General features: G+C 45.8%; 1 protein-coding gene across 1 annotated transcript; it reads right to left on the bottom strand.

The window, feature by feature from the left end:
* Positions 1 to 27,625, bottom strand: RPRD1B (regulation of nuclear pre-mRNA domain containing 1B). Its single transcript, XM_084271755.1, has 7 exons — positions 27,388 to 27,625; positions 25,265 to 25,394; positions 24,018 to 24,151; positions 17,174 to 17,286; positions 15,347 to 15,473; positions 14,159 to 14,334; positions 1 to 2,487 (listed from the first exon to the last, which is right to left on the bottom strand). Exons 1-7 carry the CDS (start codon positions 27,536 to 27,538, stop codon positions 2,338 to 2,340), a joined length of 981 nt encoding a protein of 326 aa, XP_084127881.1. The 5' UTR covers positions 27,539 to 27,625; the 3' UTR covers positions 1 to 2,337.
* Positions 27,626 to 27,741: the final 116 nt, after the last annotated feature.

The following is a 27,741-nucleotide window of genomic DNA, read 5'->3' as shown; positions in this document are numbered from 1 at the left end:
TTCAACGACACCCTCTTTATTCAAAAATAGATATCTATGAGACATTTCAGAATATACTGCTGTCACAAATGGCAGCCTATGTGTCTAAATTAATCCCTAAATCAGGTCATATACAGATTTTAAGCTTTTGTTAAAAAAAAAAAAAAGGACACACCTTGGGGAAAACTGTTTAACCTTGAGATAATGTCACCCAGTTCACCAGATGCCTTTTGCCCAAAAAGACAAATAAAATTAAAAACCACAAGACTTCAATTAAATTAAGCAAAACAAACCACACACATGTATTAGGAAAAAAAAAGCAAAACAATTTAAAAAAAAAAAAGAGGGACAAAAGAGACATACAACTCTCACAGAAGATCTGCCCAAAACAACAGCGTGAGATGTCAACACATTCGTCTGCCTAATTGTTGTTATGACAGGTTTGTGTCCTGTCCTACAAGGGATACACACTCAATGGATGGCTTCAAACAGCCTCAGGGTAGCTCTGAGGGGAGACAGGAGAAAGGAGTCTTTTGGTTTGGGTTTTGAGGTTCAGGGGTGTGGGTGGTGGTTTATTTTTCGTTTTTGGCAAAAGCAGAGAGAATGGACAGTGCTTTATCTAGCTCATGTTTGGACCATAAAAGGCTGGACAGTCAAACCAAGTCCTGGAAAGAATAGTTCTGTGATTGGAAAACTTCCTGTAAACTCAACCCACATTCCTTGGCTGGGCAGTAAGGGTGCAAGGAGTCTGAAAAGAAACAACCAACGAGAAACCCAACAAGATGAGGTGTCAGTAAGAAAGGAGGACATGAGCTTTTTAACAACTTAATGACCAAAAAATGCTGCATTATTTGTTTGCACTGAATGCTGAAAGGGCTACTGAACACCCTGTACAATAACTTAAGGAGGAGGCAGAACAAGCTTGGCATTTCTGTAGGTTTCCTCTCATGTCTTGGACAACAGCAGCTTAAGACTATAGGGAGGCACAAACACAGCACATCAACTAATTTCAGCCTCTGTGTTACAAAATCTGTGTTATCAGATCAAGTGATTCCAGAAACTTAATAAGGTTTGGGGTTTTTTTTTATAGTGAGAGATGCCAAATTTAAACAGAATTGTTATCTAAATTGGAATGGTTTTCAGTGATCAGAGTCCAGCTTGTTAGACCTAACACACACAAACTGAAACCTAAGGACATCCATGGCAGCTGAAACAGCTAGCAACACAATGGAATTTTTAATTAAGAGTCTTTTAAATGTGCCTTTTCCTCTTTTCTTCCCAATTATAAAAATCAACTCACAATAATCTGTGACACAAAATTAAGTACATCCTTCTAATATCTACATGCATGGACATGGTACTTGTGCATACAAGGTATGTGCATATATATGGGCCTATTTTCTATATAAATAAATATTCATACCACATTTAACTTCTGTTCATCCAATACCTTACTAAAGCCATGGAGAGAATTTATATACAACAGTCTTTTTAATGGCACCATCCTCAGAGCATGCCCATCACTGGGATCACCAGCTGCACCAGCCCATTCCAACCTCTCAGTTCGTTAAGCCAAAGCTTGTGACCATCTCATTGTGTGTAACAAAGAGGAAAAATGTGGTATAAATCTAAGGTAGCTACAACAAAAGGTACTTCCACTCTCATGTAGGTAATATCCAGTTCTGCACTGCTCAGCAGAGTGTAAATTAGGAAGTGCTCTCTCATTCACAAGAAAAGCTGGTTGGTTTTATTGCCTGGGGTGAGTTTCCCTTTACCCACATGCCCCACAGGAACAATCTTCACCTCAGTCCCCCAGCAGCCCAAAGGAAAACACTTCTCTGCACCACTGCTGGGGAGATGCCTTCTTACACCCACACAGTACAGAGCCCCCTCCAAAGCCTGCTAGCCACTCTACTGCTCTCAGAGATGAGGTTCAGAAGAAACCCAACTAAAACAGACAGGACTTGTTCAGAAAGAATATGATGCTTTTACACAGAAGAAACGTGACATGGTCAACCTTCCTTTGGGAATTCTGCAGGTATGGACATGATTCTCATGAGTTTTGTGGGGTAACAAGTGCTAGGAGCAAACAGCAACTAAAGAGTATGGAAAAATAGGAACAAAGTTTGCCTCTACAGAGCATCCCCACTCCCTTTAGAGCTCACATAACTCACTGCTTGTCCTCCCCACAGCGTGAGCCATCGTACACAGAGAGAGGGTGAGCGTGAGCAGCCAAGGGGTCCCAAGCGGGGTCTGCGAGGTCCTTCCTACTGCAGGTCTCGGAAGACTGGATTTCCAGTCAACACCAGTCTTCTTTCTTCTGCTGGTAGTAATGGAAACTGGGAGACAGCGTTTGTTCTAGTCTGTTGAGAACAGGTCACCAGCAGACGGCAGAGGTGCCAGCCCTCCCGTGACATTGGGCAGCAGGGACAGGTCTGGAAGGCTCTGGATGTGGGATTTCAGCTCCTTGCGCACCTGGGTCACCCGGGCAAGCTTCTGTTTGTATTCCTGGGGGAAGAGGCAAGAGAAGGAACGTTACACACAGGTTCATTAACAGTGCTTTTAGTTAATCTAGGAGCATTTATTTTCTAGGGGAGGATTCTGAGAGAAGGTTCAAGGTTCTGGTTCTCTGAGCAACTGCCTGCATGTCTGTAGACCCTGTCATCCACACCCAAATTCACAGTCTGGTATCAACAAGAAAGCCACAGGCTTTGGCAGCCCAAACCCACTACTCCTGCCTTGCCAGAACCAGGACAGTTACTTTAACAAAAGCTGTGTAAAATGCCCCCAAAACCTGCACCCACTGGGGCTTGGTGGAGCACAAGAGAAGTGTCATTACTCTGTGATACAGTAACAGGCATTGCCACGCTGCTCTGATGCCTTCCCCCCTCCAGGCAGGATCATCTAAATATCTAAAATTGATCAATTCTCCCAAGTTTTGGTTGTGAAATACGGTCTCCTCTGTGACTTGTTAAGACAACTCATGTTAGCAACCACAGCAGCTGCAGCACTAGACTGGCACATCAGCAACCCCCCGCAGAAGTGTGTGTGTGATCACCAGATGTAAATCAGTGTCACATCCACACCGGATTGAAAGCAGCAAAATATAAACACTGACATTGCCAGGCTTTTGTTATGAAGTGAGAGAGACAGTAAGGTAAAAACATCCCTGAAGAGGACCCTGGCAAGTCGTTTTCCCAGAAATGACGTCTGGATTGAGCACTGAAGCTCCAGTAAGAAACATTAACCCATCTCCAGAAATCCCCACAATCTGAGACACCAGGTAAGAGTGACCAGTGTTGCACAATGAGAAGACAGAGCTTGGATCCTGCACACCAAAGAACGATCTGTACCTCGTTAAGTTATGTTTAGAGGACACTTAAGAGCAGGGAAACAGATACTCAACTTATCTACAGCTGCAGCTCAATTAAAACTGCTGTTGGTATTTCAGAAGTTTTGCTATTTTAAACATTGCTGCAGCAGCCAGAGAAGCTCTTTGAGTAACTAAAAACCAGCCCTGTGTCATTTCTTCTGGAAAGCACCAGGCTTCACCCAGCCACGCAGGGGGTGTTTTTCATGGCACCTCCCGAACCAGGGAACAATGAGCTGAAGAGCAGCAGTGCACAGAGCACTTCCACACCAGCAGCTGTAATATTAACTCAGCTTTCATTCCTTAATTACTTGGCAGAGAGAACAGAAGTTTATCTTTGAAGATCAAATATAACTAGGCACATATTTAATCAATACATCTTTCTGAAGAGTTTGCAACTTGAATCCAATCTTTCCAACCTTCTCAGTGAGGGAAATTCTCTCACTTCCTCCACATATCAAAGCAGAGCAGTTCCTGTGGGGTTACAAGCAGTGAGTTTACTCTCTCCACGTTTCATTTCTTTGAATTAGAACAGTGAGAGCAGCTGATTGCAACAACTCTGAGTACCCTGACGGCTGGAATGACTCTATAAACATATTCCATAAGTTTCCTGGCAGCACTAAATGAGAATGTCCTTTAAAGTCCTATTTCAACCTTAACTCCTTTTACAAGGCTCGGGGGCAGCACAGCCAACCATTCCTGTTAGCCCACATGGGATATACACCCAAATAATCAGGGTCACACAAAACTCAACAAGCCTCATACACTCAAGTGCACTGTTCACAAGCCTAGAGAAGAGCAGCCCCCAACTCTGGAGGAGGTGTGCCCATGAATTTAGGATTGCAAGGTTTGGGTTTGTTTTAATGGAAGACACAATCAGGACCAAAACAGGAATGCACCCCACATTCCTGGTCATGCTACTTTGGAAAATACTTAAATACAGAAAAGAAGTCAAGGAAGTCATGTTATGGTGAAAGAGAACAAAACCAGGAAAAAAACAACAGATTTTCAGCATGGATACAGAACAAAAGCAGATAATGAGGAAACCATGGAAGTTCTGCATTCCAGCCCCTGGTCTATTCGCCAAGAGAAGGGGGGAGCCAACACTGGGGAAAGAGAGACATGGTAAATGGAGTGCTCTGCTCAAGGCTGGCAAGCCTGGATTGAAGAGAGGCAGGGAGGCAGCAGAACACCAGCTCCTGCACAGATGGGATAGTCAGCTATAATATTGATTGTAATATTGGATTCCAAATGCTTACAGAGGGAAGATGGAAGAGGCTGGATTCAGAATCTGCTTCCCCCAGCCCATCCCTGTCTTAAATTAACAAACAAACAAAAAACACCAACACATAATTCAGGATACTGTCAAGAAGTGATGGATACCAAACAAGGGAAGAAATGGCAGTGCTTTCTCAAGAATGCCAAACTCTGCCAAGAGTGAGTATCAGCAGATTTATTATTTTTCTGTAGTAATTCTTACTCAAGATAGGAAAGAAATCTCAAGGGGCAAGGCACGTGGTAAGTCCTCAAAGCCTGACAAACGGGGCAGAAGGAGCAAATTCCAAGCATAACCAAGAAAAGATCTCAAATACTGCATGAAATGCCAAAATCCACACACAAGAATTCTGAAGACAGGTACAAGGTAACACGTGGCTCCAAGGGAAGAGTGATGTCCTGCCCCATCCAGGGCCAAATCCACAGCACCAGGATCCTGTCAGGGCTGGGGCACTGGGGGGGGTTAGTTGAAGAGAGGTCATGTAACTATTATCATTTTATTAAACCCAAACAACTCTTCTTTCCTGAAAGAATACTGAGGGGAATGAGAGTTTTGCAATGCCCAGCTCTGAGAAAACACCAGCAAATGAAGAGCCACTCAGATGAATGCAAACCATACTGATCTGATGCCATGGCAAACATGCAGGCTTAGGAGGGATTCCTCCACACAGTAACAGCAGCAACCTGTTCCCAGATTAACCATTATGAGCTTTGAATGCTTAGGAAAACACTGCTCTTAGCATGCCCCCATTTGGAGGAATACACTGAGAGCTGCATGGAGCACTGAGCTGTCAGAGACACCTGAATTTGAACAGACTTCTGTACATGGATGATAATGGGGGGGGGGAAATCAAGACCCCTTGAGAATCACATCTGTTCAATTCAAGTAATTCTAATTTACTAGTAGGCTAAAGCATGAGTTAACCCCACAAAAGTTTATGTTAAAGCAGAGAGGACTAAAGGACAAAAAAAAAAATTAAAAAGATAAAAAAGGAGGGAAAAGGCAGCAAAAGCCCCAAAACCATAAAAGCTTCTGGCTCAGAAAAATGTCCCTAAATTCAGGAATTGAAACAGTGCCCTAAGGGAGTAATCCAGGAACTGAGATTTCCTAGAAGAGATGAATACTTGCTGGACAGATTTGATACACAACACAGACTGCATCAGAGAACTGTCTCCTGCATGCTTAACACTTTCCATCTGCTCTGGTACCCAAAGGTTGTGCTGACTCGTGGCAGAGCAGCAAGGGACCAGAGATACTGGACACCAAAGCTGGGTCAGGGAGTGTGGCTGAACTGAAGCACCTGGCAGGCACACCAACCCCAGAGCGTTAGGGGTGGGAGGGGATCTCGAGAGCTCATTCAGTCCAACCCCCTGCCAGAGCAGGGTCACCCAGACTGGATCGCCCAGGGAAACATCCAGGGGGGGCTGAATGTCTCCAGAGGAGACTCCACAACCTCTCTGGGCAGCCTGTCCCAGTGCTAGCACACCAAGCTGAGAACAAGGCAGTGGTCTATAGAAGGGGTGTCAAAGACCCAGCCTGGGGCAGCCTGTCCCTTCTGGGCAGCGGCTCCTGGAAGTGGAGAGTTCTGATGTCCCCTGCGACACGGAGGAAGCACCTTCCCGGGAGCTGCAGTCCCACGCGTGGCTTTGCCTTTTGCACCCCTCAGGGATACCCCTCAGGGATATGCACAAGCACAGTGGTGTAACCCCCTCCCAGGCTCAGGGGCTTTTCTCCTCCTGCAGACCCATCTGTGGCCACATTCTGTGGGTTTTATGGCAAAGTATGCTGTCCCTCCAGCCCTGTGACATGAGGTGCTTCTGAAACTGCATCCTGCAGACTGTTTGTGCATCAGGCTCCTACCTGATGTACAGCTGAAAAAATATGAAGGGCACTTAAAAGAAAGCAATGCTTCCTGAGGTCTTAGTTTGTAGTCTGTGTGTCTAGCTAATTGCCTCGCTGCATAGTAAGCTTTCATTAAGATTAATAGTATTTGGATGCTATTTGCTTTTTTAGGCAAAATAATGAGATCTTTGCTGCATGCAGGACTTTCAGGATGATACCAAAGAACTGGCACTGTGCCACAGGAATGCTTTTACTAATCAACATTCCCTCTCAGTACGCTGGATTCCACACCCACAGCAGCCAAGTAAATTAGATACTTAGTCCTTGAAACAAATGCAAAATCAGGATTAAAACACCAGAGCCAATCTCAAGGAAGTGTTCCCTTCCAAAGCAGCTCTGCCTGAACATTATAAAACCGACTGTAATTGCCATGGCAGGAGATTGATTCTGAGGAAGGCTGCACTGCCTGCTCCACCTTGTTGAATTACACAGCACAGACTTCATTTGATTTTAGCCTAGAATTTGCCCTGGACACTTCCATTCCTGTTCTGGGTCAGGCAGTAACATGCTGTAAGTCATCACAGCAATTGCATCTACTGGAAAACATCTAGTTAGGCATTAATGAGAATTTAGAAAGCGAATAGGAAGAGCAGCCAGCCTCAGGTTTGATATGCTGGAGCTTGAGCCAGATGTATGAAGAAAAAGACCACAGAAGTCAAGGAAAAAAATGCACCAGAGGCTCAAGAGAAATTTGAAGAGGGTACTTAGTGAAGTGGGAGGTTTGACAATAATCTGCTTCTATGGACATGGAAAACATCTGTTTAACAACATTCAGTACACAACAGGAGGTTGATTTTCTTTTGCTGTTTGCCTTTTAACCTACAGGAAATATTTTAGACTGTGTATTTCTATGAAATGACCCATGTGCAGGGTGTTGGGAGAAAATGACCCAAAGTGAGAAGCTTTCAAGGCAAGGAGAGCCAAGCTCCTGCTCAGCAAGCAAACAGCACACCTAAGCCTTGGCCACGTCCAGTGTATACACACCTAGAGGACTACACAAGGGGTTTCTTTCAGCATAATTTGTCAGATAACCTTTTAGAAAGAAGTTTACCATGTCATGTCAGTGATGTGCTCCAGCACAACCCCATCCAGAAGATCCCCACTCTACATCCTCTACAGGCACTTGCTCCATCTCCTGCCAGGCTACTCCCTATCACCTTTTCAAAAACAGAGCAAAATTTCTCTCTTACATGTAAAGTGTCAGAGTGTCAGCACTTTTCTCCTCCCTCCACCTCCTTCCACATTCTCTCAAACCTCAGGTTTGAGTAAGCCCAGTTTTACATCTGTATTCCATCCTGTATTTCATACCCTACAAGAACACATCGATCTTCCCCACAGGCTGGGGGAGGCACTGGTCAGCACTCCAAGCAGAATTCCTGACACTTCAGTGGCAGGAGGGGCAGAACAGCTTTCTCCACATCACTTACAACCACCCAAACCTCACAGTAAGCAAATCTTGAAGGGTCTGCCTGCAAAACAGACATGAATTTGTCTTGTAAAAAAACCCAACCCATGCAGTCCCAGAAATAAGGGCTAGACTAGTCCTGGTCAAAAGAAGGCAGCTGAGGCCAAAGTCCTCTGAAATAGTTTGTCTGGACACGGACACCTCCAAACAGCCCTGCCCCTGCGCTGGTGCAGTTACCCAGCTGCAGAAGCCTGGCAGCAGGGCTGCCCTGCCTCTCCTCCTCTGCAGGGCTGACCAGTGCAAGCCCAGAGCTGCTTGAAACACTCTCTCCACAAAGCAGCCTCAAACCTGCAGAGAAAAGCATAGGAATGCTTACAGCTGCACAGCACATCCTCTGTGTCCTGACCTCCCAGGCTGTGTAAGGTTGAGTACCAAAGGGGCAGAATATTTGCCAGTACTTGGCAGAACTCAAAAGCAGCCCTGCAGTCAGCATGGCAAAGGCCTTGAGAGGTTCTCAACAGCCACACAGTCAGTTTGTCCCTGCAGGAAGTCAGGTAACAGGGCAATGCCTTCTGTTTCACAAGTTCAGTGCAGCAGAACCACCACAAAAGCAAAGTAAAAACACATGCTATGGCAAAGCCAGTGTCCCAGCACTAAACAAATAAACCTGAGGGGTTTATACAACACATCTGAAAGACAGAGTGCAGGAATCAGGGCTCAAGTGGTCTATTTCCTCACAGGGTTACAGTTCACTTTGAAACCTTCAATTTGTCCAGTCCTGCTGTTTAAATCTGAGCAGGCTGCTTCCCTTTGCAGCACCATTCATCACACTTCACCAGCGATGGCATTTCTGCTCTTGGCACAATGACATGCTCTGAAACCAGAACTTGCCTCCTTGCTCCCTCCTTCAGTGTGGACAGCTTTCAACTGTCCAACCAGAGAGTCAGCAACAGAGGCCCCTGTAGAGCATTTCTCCAGCTGCTCCAGGCCACCTCCTCACCTACCAGCCTCTGCAGCACTGAAAAGCTCTCTCAGAGTTGGCCAAGAGTGCTGCTGTACAACAAACCCAGGGTTCATTTGCAATAAATCCTTTCCACAACAAACAGGGGGAGGCACAAGTTATGTGTATTAAAAATATATATATATTTAAAAAGTAATCACTATTTAGGACATCAGCAAGCAGCTACATGTTCACCTCTCCAGGCACCCTGATGCTTTTGATTGCCAAGCAGAGAAGGGTAGCTATATACTGGTTCCCTCCAGAAAATGCATAAAACATTATATGTTATTATTGGATGATTCTTATTTGCTGTTAACAGTGCAATTTCATTTGCAGTGCTAGTATAATTATGAATCCCTCCAAGTACCCACAAAGAGATGACATCACCCCTCTGCACTGTGTGAGGAAGGGCAGCTGCTGCCTGGAGCCACACACCACACTGTCAGCTTACTGTACCGCTGTGAATCACACCCCCCGTCCCACACCCAGGGGCACAACTGCCTCACAGCTGGGAACACTGAGGTACTGTTAGTCATTGTTTTGCCCTGTTAATCAGGTCTGTTGTACAGACACTCTGCCTGGGGGCTCCTGTCCAGCTTTGTGCCCTGCCCCAGGTACTGAGCAGGAGAGCTCCCTGCGCTGCCCGGTTCCCAGAGCAGTCTCCAGCTCCTTGCACACACATGAAGCATCAACATTTCTGTCTCTCTGCCCAAAAAACTAGAACTTCAACTCTTGTTCCCTGCCCAAACCACAAACCCAGCATACAGCAACCCAGGAGTTCTTGGCTGTGAGGAAAGCAACAGCCACAAAGGCACACCAGCAGCGACATGCAACAAAAACCCAAGCAGTGGGAGCAACACAGCAATAAATTGCATATTAACCCGGTGAACTAAATCGTATTTCAAGAAAATGTGTAGTGCTGGGCAGCCCAAAAACCTCAAGTGAGACTGTACTTAATCCTTCAGAGATGCATTATCAAAGAGCGTTTGCAAATTCATGTGGGCACAGCTTCAACACCTTATTAAAGGTGCCTTGAAGCCATGAATATTAAAACCCACCAACATCTGAAAACCCCCACAGCTCTCAGCAGGATTCCGAGTCACAATTTTTCAGGTGCAGAGAGCAATCAGAGCAATTCCCCTACACTGGATGTTAAATACAGCATGTTCTTTACATCTTTATGTAGGTGCACACGTTCACACTGGTGTAATTGTGTGCATACACCCCCCCCACACACAACATTCCCTCTGTGATGTACAGACTGTAGTACATTCTGCATGTAGCCTCCTACAAACACAGGTACAGAAGATGACAGAGGGCAGGGGGAAGCACCCCAGCATCACTGACTGTAAATCAAAACAGAAGTTCTAAATGCACATCCTTCTCTCTTCCCCCCACCCCTTCTTGCCACTAGACTAAAATGCCCCCCTCCCTCTGCATACCTTCTATTGTGAGCAGTTCTTTTAGATACCTACAAAGCTTCCACTCAATTTGGCATTTTCTAGCATTATTTTCACTTAATTCTCCTATTCAGCTGCCTTCACTTCAGCCACTTGGTACATCAACATGGAAAGGTTCTCCTGGATATCTCCCCCCATTTCAGTTGCACACCAATTGATTCCCTGGGTCTCTCCTGCCTGCCTGCCATGCACTCACAAAGAACACACCGACTTCAAAAGACAACCCTTCCCCTTGAAGTTCTGCAGACTCAGGTGCTGAAGGACAAAAAAAACCTCCCCAGCTGATTGTACATGGCCAAAAATAACACAAATCAGAGAACTTTCACTGGAAGTTAAGTACTCATGTGAGATATGAAGACACCTCATCACATCCTTACAGAAACACCAGCTCTTGTTTCTGTGCCTGTCTGGAGCTGGATTTTATTTCCCAACACCTGCTGTGAAAGCCCAGGCTGATTCTGATCCAGTTCAGACCATGGAAGATCACACAACAGCTGCAGTATCGAGCCCACAGCTTCTGACTGAGATAAAGCACCGTGTAAAAAGAGATTCAGTGTTCAGCTGCTGAATGCCAGAATCCACCATTCCCTTCAGCAAGTTAACCTAAGGAATATTTATCCTTAAAAATACACCTTTTGTTACCGGTTGCTCAGCATCAGCTTTGGTTCTGCTGGTTTTGCTCTGCAGCTGATTGCCAGAGTGAAAGGAAATCTACCTTCTCCTTCTGAGCACTTTTACACTACAATCAAGTCATCAGAATCTCCTCCCCTCTGGATAAAGTAATTCTAATTATTACACTTTCCATTTTTACAACTGTTACCCTAAGAGCAGAATTTATCCATGTGTTACCATCCCCAGGCTCCCTGCCAGCTTTCTCCCTTCAAATCACCAGAGCTTCTTCGCACCACATTGTTTCAATCCCTACTCCTGCCAGTCTGTATCACTGCTGAACTGTAAAAGCCACATTCCTTGTCCAAAACCACCCGTCTCAGCATATTGTCCCTTAATTAAACATCCTTTCTGCCACTGATGACAAGAGCTCCGTGTTGTGGGGTTCTGACACCGCAAAGTACTTTGAGCATCAGCCCACCAGACATAAACACACTGAGTTTATTTGTATGTGTCGAGGATGTGCTGTGTTTCATGAGGGACAGTATTAATGGGATAGGTAAACAACTGCAGCTCTTCAGACCACAAAAGCTGCTTTTCAAAAGCTGTAGATCAGCTATTTTCATTGCTATCACAGGGAAAGACATTTTGCTTTGTGAGTAAATAAAATACAAAAACCATCCAGTGTGGGAATTAGACATTTTACACATCTTGAAATAAAGCCCCCAGTAATATTATCATCAGAAACCCCCTTCCCCAACTAGCAGCCTTGGCTAGACGAGGACAGTGAAGTAAACAATCCACCTTCTGTCTAAAAATGCCATCTCATCTTAGAGTCAGGAAACTTTCCTCACAAGTGGAAAAAAAAAAGTAGAGTCAACAGCACCAAAGATTCTGGAAAAGATCCCTTGAGAGAGCAAAGCACACAACAAGGAGATATGTAAAACCAGATTGGTTTAAATTATTTTCTTATTTCAGTCTTTGCCTGAGTAAATGTTTTGTTTTTTAATACATCCTTAATTGCTACAAGAATTTCAGCTCCTTCCATTAAACCACTGATTAGCACTACAAACAGAAACCCAGCTTATCAATAACGGTACCCTGAGAACATCAAAGCCTGAAAGGAAACTGATAAGCAGATATGGCAAAGTCATATCTGTAACCAACATCTTCCCCTGTTTATTAACCCTCTACAAGTCCAGAACAATGGGATGCTTTAGTCAGGGAACATCCCTGGGCTCAGATTGGAGTTCTGACATGAATATGAATCGTGCCCTCATGTAAATAACGATTCACAAGCGGCACCTCCTGCAACTCATTTTATACAGCTCTAGGACCACCTTGTTTTGGCAGAACAAAGATGCCAACCTAAACAAATATTTAATATGAAAATCCTTTAGTTTCCAACATATTGAAGAATGGGTTTGCCCCGACAGTGGGCACGTTACCTTCCCTGTTGCCACCAGCAGGACTATTCCTATTAATGAAGTAGCTCGGCCAGTGACCCACTGAAGTTTCTAGAATCACATTCCTGCCTCTGTCACAGTAAAAACTGAAACATTCCTCCCCAAAATGATTTTTTTCCAAACCAAAACCCAACACAACTTTCACAGCTCCTCAGCTGGTTCATCAGAAATGATAATGTTATTGTCAATTTCTTCATGTCATAGTCTCAAACTGACCCAGAGGTTCTGGGCTTCCTAAAACGTTGTGCAGCATTTTGCTACCCATTTCTTCCTTTTTTTTTTTTTTTTGTTTTTTTAAAGTAAGCAGCAACATGTCTATCATTTATATATGTTTGTACACACATATAGATATGTTTCTAGACAGGACAAGTGTCCTCCTCTCAGCAAAGGAAAAAAACAACAAAATAAAGCTGGCCCAAGGCTTCCACCAGTATTCAGCAAATAAATCAGGTGCCAACAGGATTTGGTTTTACAGCATCTCTTATATCCACGTCTGAAAGTGCCTTTTAATGACACAGGCATGAAACAGACACTATGCTTGAAGAATTCAAGCTAAACAAACTAACAGGTTATTAACTATTCACACTCATTCCGAATGCAGCATCAGCACCCGTCTGGCTGATTTGGAAAAGACATCACTCTGGAAAAGCAGCATGTTCAGAGTCACAAGACATTGAGAAACTCCAGTATAAACACACAGGACAAAGAAAACATTCAAAATTAAGTCTACCTCAGAAGAATGTTGCCTAGCTGTCAGAGGATTAGGTTTGTCATGACAGTAAACACAGCCTACAATTGCTACAGCACAGTCTCCTTCCAGAAGATTTTTGTCCTCTACAGCAACTCCTGTCCCACCCAGCAACATCTGCTCATAATAACCAGCAGCCGACAGTGTCGAGGAAGCCCTTAATGTGTCGCCAAGGGGCAGTTTAACAGATGGCAGAGCGACATACAACCACAATCATTAATTAAGCTTCCACACTAGTCCCAAGATGCAACACTGAAAGAACTTCTTCTGAGCAAGAACGCTTCAGATAAATGGCTGGCTGCTGCAGCCTCTGCACTGGCTCTGGGACGTGCAGCTGGTGCTCAGGTCCAGGCACCGTAGTCTCATTTAACAGCATCCTGCCCTCCTTGTTTAAGGGAGCTACGGCAGGAAACGCAAGTCATCCTCTTTGGGTGTCAGCCCAATTTACACTCCATCACAGAAGCTGGAGGTAAGAGTGGTTGTTAAAGGATGGATGCCAGAAGATCTTGTTTAAATTGCGTCTCCTCATCAAGAAGGGACTGGAAAGGCAGCAGAGGTGCACCCAACCATAGGGAAAAGAATGAAAACCAAACCCCAACTAACAAAAAATTCCCCTGCTAACTATGGCAAAGGGAGGCTGACTTTTTGGAAGTGGGAATTTCATAAAAATGAGTAAATCTGAAGGAACTTTAAGTAAGCCTATTTTTCTTTAAAAAGCATTGGGTTCTGACCCTTCCATGTCCACATGTATTAAAACATCTAGAGCGTATATCACAACGTCTTCTCCAGAGGTTTTACACCACATTCTTACTCACAATGTAAAGCTAAATGTAAAGATAACACCTGGAACCATTTCCCTCGAGAGAAAGGCACAGTTTAGGAGTCAAGCAGGAGCACGTGGTGAGGCAATCAGCTTGCTGGCATCAGTGTAATCAGTACTCACTTCTAGCTTCTTCTCCTTCTCTGTCAATACATCCTTCTGATTCTGGGTGTACTCGATCAGCATGCGCGCCAGCTGGCGCCGGTCCTCCAGCTCGGCCGCCAGCCGCCCGTTGTACTCGGCCAGTAACAGGCAGGCTTCGTCCACCGTCTTCGAAAGGCGCTCGGCCGCCTCTTTGTCTGCGTGCAGAAGCGGTGGGTGACTCAGGGAACACACCTCAAAACTGTTCACCTTTGGCAGCAGGGCTACAGCTCACCAGCCACACACAGAGTAACATCTCATTCACAAGCACACTTCTGGCTCGACAGGAACAGGAGAGCTCTGATCACAGGGCATGTGAAGGAAGCAGGCAGGACCAACCACCCAGCAGCGGAGGGGTTTAGATCCTGACATGACTGGCTGCATTCCTTCCAGAGGTGTCAATGACTTGGGTGGGGGGATGGATAAATCTATGACATTAGCCTCTATAAAAAGGTTAAACAAACTAAAACTTTAAGCTGTACTTTCAGGAATTCGGTTAAACTGGGAGGTTTTCCCACTGACACACGGTGTGCAATGACTGTTCTCTGAGGAACTCCTCGTGTATCAGTACAAAGATACGAGCTGCACACTGGATTTCACAGCTGGACGTTGTAAGGGCGTATTACAAAGGACTGAAAAGTGGCAGTTCATAAGGAATTCTAAATTAGAACTACTTCCAGGAACAAGACTCAAAACAGTCCAACCTTTACATGCTTCTATTAAGATCACTTTTCGAATACAATTGCAAAAAGGCCATTTAAACCAAGACTGCCAGAGCAACGGGGGCAGTGAGTTTCCCTTTCCAGAGCCACTGAGGAGTGCAGGTGCACACAGCACACTGAGGAGTATCTCACAGTCAAGGTGTCCAACATCAAACACATCCATCTGAGAGCTCTGGCCCTATTTCCTTTACATTCTTACAGAAGTTGTTGATACTCTCCAAGGACAAAAGCCCCAAAGACAAAAACTGGAAGCAGCTATATATTTCATCTGCAATTTTACTCCACAGGCTCACCAGCTATTAGTTACTCAGATGCTACAAACCAGCCACAAACGCAAGAATTCACTCCATCATTCGCTGTGATCACAAAGAAAAAAAACCCCCATCTTTCTAAGTCTATTTCCAAGATATGCTTTGGACCCGAAGAACATCATCTCCCAGTTTCATACCTGTAATTTTCTCCAGTAATGAAACATCCTGAACTTCCTGAGGCAGGGAGGCAATTTTTTGCCGCACTGTTGCATCTCCTGACGCTGCATTTTCCAAGTCTTGTAGAGCCTTGATCAGATCCTCAGTCTGCAAGACAAGTCAGCTGACATTAACACCAGGTACCTTCTATGCCATTTCCAGTGGATGTGGCCACTGCACCTGAGTAACCATCTGCAGAATATTTTCTTCAAGGCATTTCTAAACTGTTGCTTCATGACTGAGTAGTCACTAAACTTACAGTATCCCAGTGCTTAGGAATTTAGGCATAATTACAGTATGATCATCTTTTTCAAGACTGCAGTAGAAAACTGCTCATTCCAACTAAAGAGACATGATCATTTAAGACAAAGCTGAAAAGCAGATGATGACACCAGTCAGCAGCAGCCATCAGCCCCCTGTGGTGCATGAAACGGGGATCCCATCTTTTCTCTGAGCATCCCCTGGACTATCATGAGTGCACACGCGCCGCTGCTCCATTCCCAACGTGCCCCAGTTTTCCATTCTGACACAGAAGCCACCCCACAACCCAACCACAAACTTGTATCAGCACAAACAAAACCATGTCAGATTTCCATCACTAATAAGATTTACAATGATGCAACTGGTTACCTACCCCAAACTCTGATGAGGATGAAAGCTATCCTTGCCAAAGCCAGCTTTATATCGTCCTGATTTTGAAAAGCCATTGCTATCCTCAGCTGGCTCTCTCAAGCACACTGCACTCTGCAATTAAACTGGGCTCCACTGCATCCCCTCAACTTCCTCTCCCCGCTGGTTTTAGTGCATTGAGGAAAAATGTGTCAGTTTAAAAGAAAAGGCACAAAATATTTTCTAGCTTAAAAAGGTTGTGGATGAGGACAGCCTTCAGAGGACCTCCCCTAACACACCATATTTCCTCCCTGCTCAAAAGAAAAAAAGAGAAAGAGAGACTCCCTGAAGGGGGGGGGGGGGAAAGCAGCATTGTTTTGTTGTTGGGTTCTTTAAAAAATATTCAGTTTTTAATTGGAATGTTTTGAATCTGGATCACTAGCTCTGAACACCAGCACTGACGTTTAAACTGCATTATTTGAAAACTAATGAAAACACTGAAAATTTTAAAATAAATGTTTACTTAATCTGAAAAATTAGTACACCCATTACCTAATGTTTACTGCTTGGCAAACTGCTAAACATTTACAACAGTAACAAACACAATGCTTATCAAGGGAAATCACAACCTGCATGTATCTGGAGATAAAAACAACAAAAAAATCTCTTATTTCCTTGACAACTGTTATTTATTTTTACTTTTCAGTGTCTACAGCCTACCAGATGGATGGTGTAATAGTTTTTAATTCTTTTTCAAATAGACAATGGTTTAACTAATGTTTCAGCCTCAAAGCAAAGTCTTCAGAATTGGTTTTCCTAGCCAACTCCATACAAAGCCACCAGTGGCTGAGCTTTTTAACAGCTCAGAGAGAGGTGTCCTACAAAAAAGCCCTTAAATTCTAACTGTTACAACTTTGGGTTTGAGAGATTACACAGTGATCTTTAGAATTTAAAATACAGCCTGTTCTTCTAGCAGTCCTCTGAGATTCTTTACTCAGACCTTGGTTTAGACTGCCTGAAATCACTCAAAGTGGCAGTGTTTCAGTATGAAAACACAACGTTCCATTACACATGGTCTTCTCCAGCCCCAAGTGACTGGCGCCATTAGCAGCATTTCACTTGTTGGCAGCTCCACCTTGTGGCTGTACCACACAGGAGGTGGCCTGCAGAACAACTCCCACTCAACCAGCCCCACATACCAGCAGTGGCCCAGCACTAGGGTCTTGGGGTGAGTAGCTCCCAGGGTAATCATCATCTTCCTCCTCTTGGATTTGCTGAAAAGTCCGCTTTAAAGACTTCTTCTCCTCTGCAACTGAAGACACACATAATCAACTCCTCTGGATGCCAAATCTGCCCACCTTAACTACCTCTACTTCAAATCACTGCACCAGATGCTCTGATGGTTAAGCTCTCTAAAGAGAAAGATGACCACAGCTGGGCTCAAGTTGGATGATATTCCAAACACTCAAATGCCACACAGCAACCAAAGGTTGGTTTTGCCCCCACACCTCTCTGCACACACAAGGACACAGGGCTCCTATCAGCACTCTGCACTGTACACACGTTTGTGCCTCCTGCACCGACAGCCAAAAGGCAAGAAGCATCCTGTCAATAAACAGCAGGTCTTCAATGCCACCAGCTCCTCTGGTTAGTACCATGTATGCAGGAAAGCATTTCTACCAGCAGAATGAAGCATTGATGCTGGGATACACATGGACAGAAGGAATTACATTTATCTTTTCACACTGAGCATATAGTCACTATGATCCCCAAATCAACTAGACTGCTGTTTATTCAACCTTCCACTCTTCCATAAAAATTAAGACTTTGGGACAGCTCTGTGAAACCCAAACTCTAAGATGTGACAGCAACAACAGCAATGGGCGGAACATGAGTCAGTCTCCAAGCAGGAAACCTGTTGGATTTCATAAAACAAGACAGCGTTGGTAGAATGAACCTTAACATATCATACCTCAGCTGTGAGGTATGAGTTCAGTTTATTTAATGATTCAGAAGTCTTCAATCCAGTTACAGAACCATCAGAAGACAGATATTCTTCATACTCATCACCAAAATTCAAGAGAGCCAGGGTAATTTGTAAGAAAGCTTTAGACAGGAGTCTTGAGAACATCTCTGCAATGGAATCAAGTCTTACTAAGATAATCATGGGAGTTCAAGGGAAAGAGCCTGTTATACACTTTGATTCACAGGGAAAACAACATCATTCTTGATTTAAAATGAAATCAGTCTGCCCAACTCTAACAAGGAAGCAAATGGAAAGGTCTGCCCCTAAATGCAGAGTTTTTCCTGCCTTGTCAGGTGGGATGTATGTCCAACAAAGCTTATTTTAATGGAGAGAAAGTCAGAGGTGCTGGTTCATCCTGCTCACGAGGGAAAAAGCTGAGCAACCTTTGTGAGAGAGGCAGAAACACAACTCTCAGAGAACAGATTTACTGACTGGAAGGCAAAGCAGCACAGAAAACAGTTACCCTCAACCAAGTGAATTTTTAATGTATGCTAGAGCAAAGCAATCTGGGCTAGAAAAAGGCACAGTAAGTATTGTATGTAAACAACCAATGTCAGAGAGCACTTGATAATCTGGCTCAACACATGACCAACAAGAACATCAGCTGCTCTCCACTGAGGTCTGCAGAAGACAGGAGCTGAACAGGAGATCTGCTGATGACACAATGGCTAAAAAGAGCACTTAAAGTCACACAGCCTGATGAAAGGTGCCATCGGTGTTTATCACTCGTGTGTACTTATTAAGTAATTAACCAACAAAGGATGAAAAGATAACCAACAGAAGGATGCATGGCCAGGGTGCACAAAGAAGGAAAAATGAGAACTGGTGTTTGAATTGCTGAGGAGCTGCTCCTGCTGTGCTGCCAGACCCGGGGCCGCGCCGGCACCCCGAGCAGGCAGGATTTAATTATCTGTCTGAACGGTCCAAGTGGGTTTGGCTGCAAAGACTCTGAAGGAGGCAGGTGTGTGGACATCTGCAGTGGCTAGCTGCTGTACCTGAAGGGAGGCTGCTCCCTAAGCACATGGACATGATCTGATGGGACACACTGGCCAGCACACAAAGGGACACAGACAAAGCTTTGAAGTGGTACTTTGGGCATGAGCAGCAGGACACAGATCTGAGCTGCTGCAGTGTTCCCTTGTCATCAGTCAACAGCAACAGACCTCACTGAAGAAACCCAGAAGCACCATTTCCCTTTCATGAAAGTAGAAAAATAAACCCCAAAAAACAACCCCACACTTATTTCCAAACCCAGAGCACATGGTGGAACAGGACCCCTGAAAGAAGAGGAAGCAAGGCAGAAACAACAACACCCCCTGCCTGGGCAGCTTTCAAAAGCTGCTGGCCAGAGGTAATTTGACTGCTGCAGACTGCATTTCTCACGAAGCCTGTCAAACCCAACAGGAAAGCAGCATGCAATAAGAGCATCAAAACCAACCAGAATTCAACAATGGTGTGTAACACATCTCCCAAAACAATCAAGACATCCTAGTAGAACATGGACAGTTTCAAGAGCTTATCCTTGACACTGAAGTAAAGAAGATGAAGAAGCTGCTATTAGAGATGAAGTCTGCTTTTCTGCTTCACTGGGGTCTTCTCCACAGCTCAGAAACTGAACTACTCCCTAAGAGCCTTCAAAGAGCAGAACACTTTGTTTCTCCAAAATGACTGACAATTGCTGTCATAACAGCTTTGCAGTGCAGCTTCAGGTTGCTGTTGGTCCTGCTATTGCAATGTCCAGAGAGACTTTTAATGGTATTTCTGCACCGACTTCTCAGCCTTCAAACCATCTCTGGTGGCTTCCAGGAGCTCAGAGTGTCAAAGGCTTCAGTGACAAAGGATGAGTTTTTCCTCTAAGCTGGCAAGGTGGGAGATCTTCCCATCTAGGGTGTTCACCTGTTTGTTCTCATCTCTTGATGACTGCTTTTGGATGTAAACAGGCTTCTTTGATTTGCCTCCAGGCTCATATGCACAGTAAGGAGAAAACAACTGTGGAAACTGTATACACACATTAAAAATGATAACTAAGAGTCTAAAAAACCCCTTTACTTCATTAAAGTCAGTGTTTTGATGGGTAGGTGGTGTTTTTAGGTGTTTTTTATAGCTCTAGGCAATATAAAATGAACATTATTTTCTCTCCTGAGGACTTGGTTATGTTCAGCTCCTCATTGAAGAAGCAGCCACACCACACTAAGGAATCCTCACTGCATTTCACTGGGGAGAACTAAGCAAAGGGTTCAGGGTTTTTTCAAACAAATAGTCACAGTCACACCACGTGCCTCTTCTGGTGGGTAAGCATACAGCTAACGTGACAAGAAACTCCTCTCTCCAGGGAACCACACCACTGAACACACACTCCAGTTCCAGAATTAACAGGCAGACTGTAAAACAGGGTTCTACCTCTGAAGCTCTACAGATAACTGTTCACTTGAAAGGCAGAGCAGCTGAGTTTAAGTGGGTTTTTAATGTGTTGGCAGGACTATTGTATTCAATCAGCACAACAACAAAGCCTTCCAAAACTGTAACTAAACCCAAACTGTTGTAGGGTTTAGGTTCCAAGCACCAGGGGTTTTGCAACTTGCACAAGATCCAAGGGAACTTATATGAAAGACACTTTCCAAAAGTGTTTTAGAACAAAGCACTGATTACAACAGCATTTAAAAAGCAGCCAGCTCTCCAGAAGAAAGCAGAAGACCATCAGAGAACAGAAGAGGCCAAGCAAGAACAAACTAAGAGAAGCCTAATAGCCCAGTCCACCTTCCAATTGTTCCAACCCTTTGTCCAGGGGTAGATTGCTCATGAATGTTGAGGTCTGCATGACAACATACATTTTTTGATAGCCTCTCCTAGGTCAAGCGTAACCAGAGTTGATCTGTTGCAAAATTATACCTAGCCCTGCCCCCAGGTGCCTTTGTTTCAGTTATGCCTGGAAGCATCCCTGCCTGCTCTCCTCTCTGATGCTTCTCTCCATCCTCTCATCTGGGTCTGAGTTCCTGTGACACAGTTTGCAGTACAAATACAATCAGAGTGGAAGGGTGGCAGTTCTGTGTGACACTGCTACATCAGAGCACATCCACAGGCTTCCTTCAACTGCTCATTACAAAGACAACGAGGGGAAAACATGTCAGCTAAATAGGTTACATTACCCAAAGGACTTTACATCAGACCTCTGCAGACCTAGTTTTCCCAGGCTTTCAGATCAATGGGTGGTGGATCTCTTCCCTACTGCCTGTAACATGACACACTGTAATAAAAATGAGATTACCAAGAAAGCAAACTCAAGCTTAATGAACACATCTAGAGTCAAAACACTGTGAGGGCTCAACACTCAGCAGCTCCTGCCCATGTATATGCACGTTTCCTTAAAGAGCCAGAAAGACTAAAACATGGTAGTAAGCTGCACCACTGAGGAGTCAAAGCCAGGGAATACAATGCTTAGAAAGGGCCAGTACTCTTTCCCCTCCACCTCTTTGAAGATTAAGCTTAATTATTTCTGCAATCAGCACTGCTCCATGGCAGGAACTGAGCATGTGCTTCCAACTGAACTGCTATACATTTACCCAAGGCCTTCCTACTAATGGAGCAAGAAATAATCTGCACCACTGAAGCACACACAGATAAGCTTCAAGGGATGTCTGTCTTTACTGATGCAGGACTCTGCTTTATTCTGGCACGTTTCACAACTTTCACCAGGGTCTCTGATGCTCTGCAACCCAAGCAGAGCCACCCTGTTCAGAAAGAAGCACCTATCAGCCCAGGAATTTAAGACACTGCAATAGGAAACAGCCTTGGAGAACTACCTGCAGAGACTTGTTGCCATGCCTCAAGTTGAAGAAAAAAATACTCATTATTACAGTACAAGATACCCTTAAAGAACTTCAGAATTTTCTTTTAATGTCACAACTCTGCACCACCTCAAGATACTATTGCTGAGCTGTGTCTACCCTGGGTATACACAACACCAGGAATTCAGAATGGAAATGGTTTGGGAGGAGCACTGCACTATGGTTTTCCCCTTTTATGATAAACATTTTATCTGTAAAGCATGATACATTATGTGCAGCTTGTTTATGTTCACCCCTCTGGTAATAGCATTGAGTAACTACAACAAAGACTGCAACATACAGTCACTCACCTGAAATCCATGAAATCCCCCTGTGAAACTAGCTCTTGCTATTGTGAAGCTCACTTGAAAACAAGCCAGTCAAAACAAGGAGAAAAAGTAAGGAGAACTTGGCTGAGTTTTTCAAATTTTTCTCCTAGTTTAAAACCTCTCTTTTTTCTAATGAGCTGACAAGGCAGCAGCAACATTCTCACTCCTGGAATGAACTGTTCCCTCAAACAAAGGATGAGACATTAATATCTCCAATTACCCAGAGAAAAACTAAGTTTCTTGCCAAGTGAACATGCACACACAGCAGTTCTTAAAACATTTGTATTTTTCATTCTGTTTCCCACAGACAAAGGTCTGCTACACTTAGGAAGGGTTTAATTTTATACAAACATTTTTAAGGTGAGAAGGTAACAGTAGCAGGAGCAACTGGCACCGGCAGCCAAAGGGTGGGCTACACTGAGCAACAGTTGTTTGCAATCCACCAGGAAATCACAGCTGTGCTTTTTGGACTTGTCTTTCTGTTTAGATTAAAAAATAAACATTTGTGCAACACTTAGCTAGGTGCCTTACATAAACAGTTTCAAACCCTGGATAAATCAGTTCAGCAGGAATTCAGGCATGTAAATTCTGTCCTTTCATGACAAACAGGCCTCCTGCACTGCACACAGACAACAGAGAAACCCAAACTTCACCCAGAAACCTTCCACCCCTGCCCTCTGTCAGAGACAACAATCCCCTGGGTCAGGTCAGTTGGTCCCCCTGAATTTGGGGGGGTGAAATGGCAACACAATCTGAATGTCCAAGAGCAGTATGTGGGAAGGGTGCTGATGTCAGCTGCCAAAGCCCACCCAGTACTTTGGCCTGAAAAAGTATGTTAAACCCCACAAAACCAGTGACCACTGGACACCTTCACACGCCTCTCGTTGACGCTCATGTCTTCATGTTAATTCTGTATTAATTACCCACTCCAGCAGACAGGTCTTGCTTGTCCTGACCACCTGAGAATGGCAGAACAGCACTGCACTAGGGATGAGGCCAGGTCTCTCCCTGCACCTCTGTGGGGAACTGAGCAGGATCTCATCACAGCAGCGATGTGACTGTGGCCAATCTGCAGACACTGACCCTTCCTTCATCTGCTAAGTGGGCAAATACACCCCTGACCAGAACACTCTTGGTTTTTAATGACCCCTGCCTCCCACAGGTCAGGCACCCTACTGCTCCCCTCTTCTCACTACAGCCTCCCAGTTGAGTGTTTCAGATGCTATAGAAGAGGCAGCATCTGCCACAGCAGTACAAAGCACAGTAAATCTGAGCAGCTTTTACTGGGTTTCTCACATCTGTCTCACACAACACTGAGGTTCTAACGTGATGTGCTAACGATGGGAATGCTGTAGAGTTATTGTTTTCCCCAAGTGACAACAGCTGGCATAAGAAAAGAGAGACCAGACAAGCTCCTGGGCACTCCAGTTATTAAAAATCATAACAAAATAGAACAACTATGCAAGATTGAAAATAACATGAGAATGAAAGCACCAAAACTGAACAAACCATTAAAACAACCCAGCTGACCACCCTCAGAAGTGTAGAGTGAGGCAATTTCAAGCCTCAAAGTGAACACAGCAGTTCCCTGCACCCTACTTACTTGACTTCACATCAAAAGGCAGCCCTGGAGTGTCCTGTCTACAGGAGCAGACACTACCTGAAGTGTAGCTTACTGCCAGCCACCAGTCAACACGCTCTCCAGCTGGAACTGCCAGTTTAACCCACGTCAGACTTCTCTCAAGAAAACCCCAGAGCATCTCCACGACCAGCTCTGGCAACAGCTCAACCACAGGAGCCCAGAGTCCAGCTCACCACAGCACTTCCAGTGACACACACAGCAGGTCAGTGAAAAGCCCTTTACCTTTAGTCTGGGGGCTATTGGAGTCTTCCATAGAAAGCTTGAGTTGCTGTATGAACTCACTGCCATACACACTCCTCTCTTGCCAGATGTTAAGCAGTCGTTCCAAGGGCTTTTTGCAGCCTTCATCTGCTTCTCTGTTCAAAGAGTAGAAAATAAGTAGAGTTCAGCTGAAAAATACTCCATATGCTTCAAGAGAGCATATTCCAAACTAGCAGCTGCACCCACCACAGTATTTGCAGGCTTGGAGAGAATCAATCACTCTCACACTGCCTGGGACACACTGTGCAAAACACGTTTTTGGCCAATTTCCCCTTCTCTTGGGACCAAATATGGCCTGAAAGTGCCCCACATGCCCACCCCAAAGTAAAAGCAGGGCAAGTTTTGGAAGAAGAAACCTGCCATCCTTCAGAAATTGCAAGAAGAGCCATAAAAAAACCCCAAGTTGACATGTTTACAATGCAGAGTATTAACTTTAAACAGTTGTTTCAGTCAGTAACATCCCAATTAAAAAGCAGGTTGTTTGCATCATTAGGCACTTAAATGTACTCATACAGCACACTGGAAGTCAGACAGCCATCCAGAACTGCCTTGCCACTAAACACTGAACGTTAAAGCTGCTGTGTTGAGATAATAGGGATTATTATGCTACTTAGAGAAAATCTTAACTAAATGACAGTCCGTTTTGGTGGGATGGTAGCTGCATCACTTCTCCCCCTTCACGTATAAAATCCTTCCTTCCTCTAGCAGTGAGACTAATGACCAGAAAACTGTTAAAACAGGCAATGCAAAAGAAAAAAACCAACCCAACCCTGTGCTCAAACCAGAAGACTGATGAGAAATCCACTGACCCAAAATATCAGCTCTTTTAGAGCCTTCTGACAATGGGGAAGAAACACTTGTTATTGGCTTCAATAAACACAAGCAGCTATCCCATTTCCCTGCCCATGAACAGGGCTACGGAATCTCTGGGTAACAATTACAATAAAGAACCTAGGGGCTGCATGCAGAGAATGAGTGTGTAAAGCTGCTTCACAAGTTTCTTCAAGAGAAGCAGCTACCACTGGGCAGTTCCCAGCCACAGAGCAGTCAGAATCCCACCTCTGCTGGAGCGAGGGTAGGAGCATCCCTGAGGCATTGAAAGAAACACCCCAGAAAACCAGCAGAACACAATTTAATGTGACTTTGTATCACCAGACTGCAAATCCCCAGAGAGAAAAGCTGAAGTAGCACATAACACAGCAACATACCTGGCAACATGAGAAAAAGCATCCACAAGGACAGATTCAAATTCCCTGGTAAATTCAGGGCCTTTCCTCTTACTGTTCTGGATGACATCGTTTGCTAAATATAGAAAAGTCAGTTTCCTACTCGATTTTGCTGGGAAAGGGGAAAAAAAAAGAAGAGGGGGAAAAAAAACAAAGGAAGAGAGAGAGTTTGCATTTATTTCTCACTTCTTTCACACAGAATCATTAACATGGTTTCCAAAGCTGCTCATAGCACAAACAAAGTTCAACTATTTCCACGTTACCAAAGCTCATCAGAGCCCTTTGAGTCAAGCAGCTCTTGACCCCCTGACCTCTGCTCTTATTTTTTGCCTGATTTATAAAACAAACATGAGCTTAATATTTTTTGCACAGTGATACATCAACTCTGGGAAAAGCTGTGCAGGAAATAAACTTTGAACACAGGACTAAACTGAGCTGCTCCAGCAGCAAATTAACGTCACAACAGACTTTTTTTCATTAACTTCATGGAAAAACTTGGTATAGAACCACTGAACAATTAAGAACAGCATGAGGTTGAAGGAGGGAGCTATTGTGGAGCCTCAGACATTTTTCCAGAGTGCTGTGCCAAACAACATTGAATTTCTTCCATACACCATAAATTTTTCCCATCTCCACACCATCAGTTTCTATTTGACTGTGACCAGAATGGGTGGGAGGCTGGGTTCTCTGGAGTGTGCTGGCTGTAAAGACACACACAAGACACAGAACAAAACCCCCTTATTTCCACAGCAAACTCGGATCTTTCAAAAAGTCGTACTTAATATGTTATAAATGGCAACAGCCAGTAATCACAGAATCCCAGCTTGGGCTGGGCTGGGAGGGACCCCAAGGGTCACAGAGCTCCAACCCCCTGCCACAGGCAGGGCCACCAACCTCCAGGCCTGGAGCTACACAAGGGTGCCCAGGGCCCCATCCAACCTGGCCTTGGACACCCCCAGGGATGGGGCACCCACCCCCTCTCTGGGCAGCCCCTTCCAGCCCCTCACCACTCTCTCCAGAAAGAACTTCCCCCTAATATCCAATTTAACCCTTCCTTCAGCTTTAATCCAGCCCCCTTGTCCTGCCAGTCTCTGCCCTTTAACAAGCTGATTACCCTCCTGTTCCTCTGCTCCCTTCAGGGACGGGGAGGCTGCAGTGAGGTCCCCCCACAGCCTTCTCCTCTCCAGGCTGACCCAGCCCAGCTCCCTCAGCCTCTCTCCAAGGAGAGCTGCTCCAGCCCCTCTTCCCTTTCACAGGACAGAACCCAGCCAGGACTTCACCAGCATCACCCGCTCCATGGGGCGAACACCACCAGCTGCCCGGGATGGGCTCACAGCTGCCCTGGGTCAAGGCATCCACACTGACACTGGAGATCTCCCCAGCGTCGTTAGGAAGTGATCTGGGGAGTGATGAGCAGTTAACTTGAGTGAAGTTAAGCTGCCCGGGCAGAGGAAGGCACAGAACGTCTCTGGATGGTACCACGGAGCAGCTTTTATAGATGTGGCAACCAGTGTTACCCAGCTCCCCTCCCAACGCCTCGGTGTGACAAGCAGCCCTAACAGAAAGCCAAATTTACACGCAAAAGCTGCCAGCAAAGCCCTTCACAGCTACTCGAGCACCCCCAGGGGAAAAGAGCCTCTTCCACCTCTGTTTTACAGCCAAGCCGCCTGCCCAGCGGCCTCTCCCCCCTCAACCAACACTTGGCTCCTCTAACGGAGATTTCCGCCCCCTGGGCCCCCAGACACCCCCCCAGCAGCACCCCCGGCGCGCACACCGCGGCCTGCACAGCCCCCCCCCCCCGGCACGGCCTGGTGCGGGAGCTGCCCGGGGTCCCGTCAGGCCGCCCCGGCAAGTCTGCGCCGCGCCGAGCCCAGCCGTGCACGGGCCGCCCCGAAGAACCGGCCCCTCGCCGCGGCCCCGCTCGCCACCCGCTCCCAGCAAGGGGCCGGGGGGTCCCCGCGGCAGGAGCTGCGCCCTCGGCAGCCGCTGCACCCCCAACCCCCCCCCCCCCACCCCCGCCGGGGCGCAGCGGCCTGAGGCGAGTCCCCCCCCCCACGGGCCCGGGGAGCCAAACGGCGGCGGCCGAACCCGCCGGGCCCACGGACCTTTGCGGAGCTCCCGGTGCCAGACGGAGACGATGGGCCCTGCGTGCTTGCGGTGGTGGATGAGCCAGAGCGACAGCGTCTGCACGCTCTGCTGCGAGTTGCTCAGCTCCGACAGCTTCTTCTCCAGCGCCGACTCCGAGAAGGAGGACATGGCGGGGCCGGGCCGCGCCGGGCCTGCTCCGCCCGCGGCGCGACGCAGCCTCACCGGCAGCAGCCCGCCGCCACAAGATGGCCGCCCGACCCCTCACCCCGCCGCCGCGGGTCAAAGGGCAGCATCGTACGGATCGCCGGAGGGAGACGGGGCGCCCGCTACATCCCGGCACGGACCGCGGCGGCGGCGGCGGGGAGGGGCAG

This window comes from Gallinula chloropus (genome assembly GCF_964237585.1).
Source record: "Gallinula chloropus genome assembly, chromosome: 16".
Taxonomy (NCBI): domain Eukaryota; kingdom Metazoa; phylum Chordata; class Aves; order Gruiformes; family Rallidae; genus Gallinula; species Gallinula chloropus.
Note: the sequence above shows the minus strand (reverse complement) of the source record. Positions and strands in the feature narration are given on the sequence as shown.

Excerpts from the sequence above, each read along its gene's own strand:
- RPRD1B (XM_084271755.1), bottom strand. The coding sequence starts at position 27,538 with ATGTCCTCCTTCTCGGAGTCGGCGCTGGAGAAGAAGCTGTCGGAGCTG. Across the intron at positions 24,152-25,264 it reads GCTTTTTCTCATGTTGCCAG|AGAAGCAGATGAAGGCTGCA; the intron begins GTATGTTGCTGT and ends CTCTTTGAACAG. Across the intron at positions 14,335-15,346 it reads ATTACTGGAGAAAATTACAG|ACAAAGAGGCGGCCGAGCGC; the intron begins GTATGAAACTGG and ends TTCTGCACGCAG.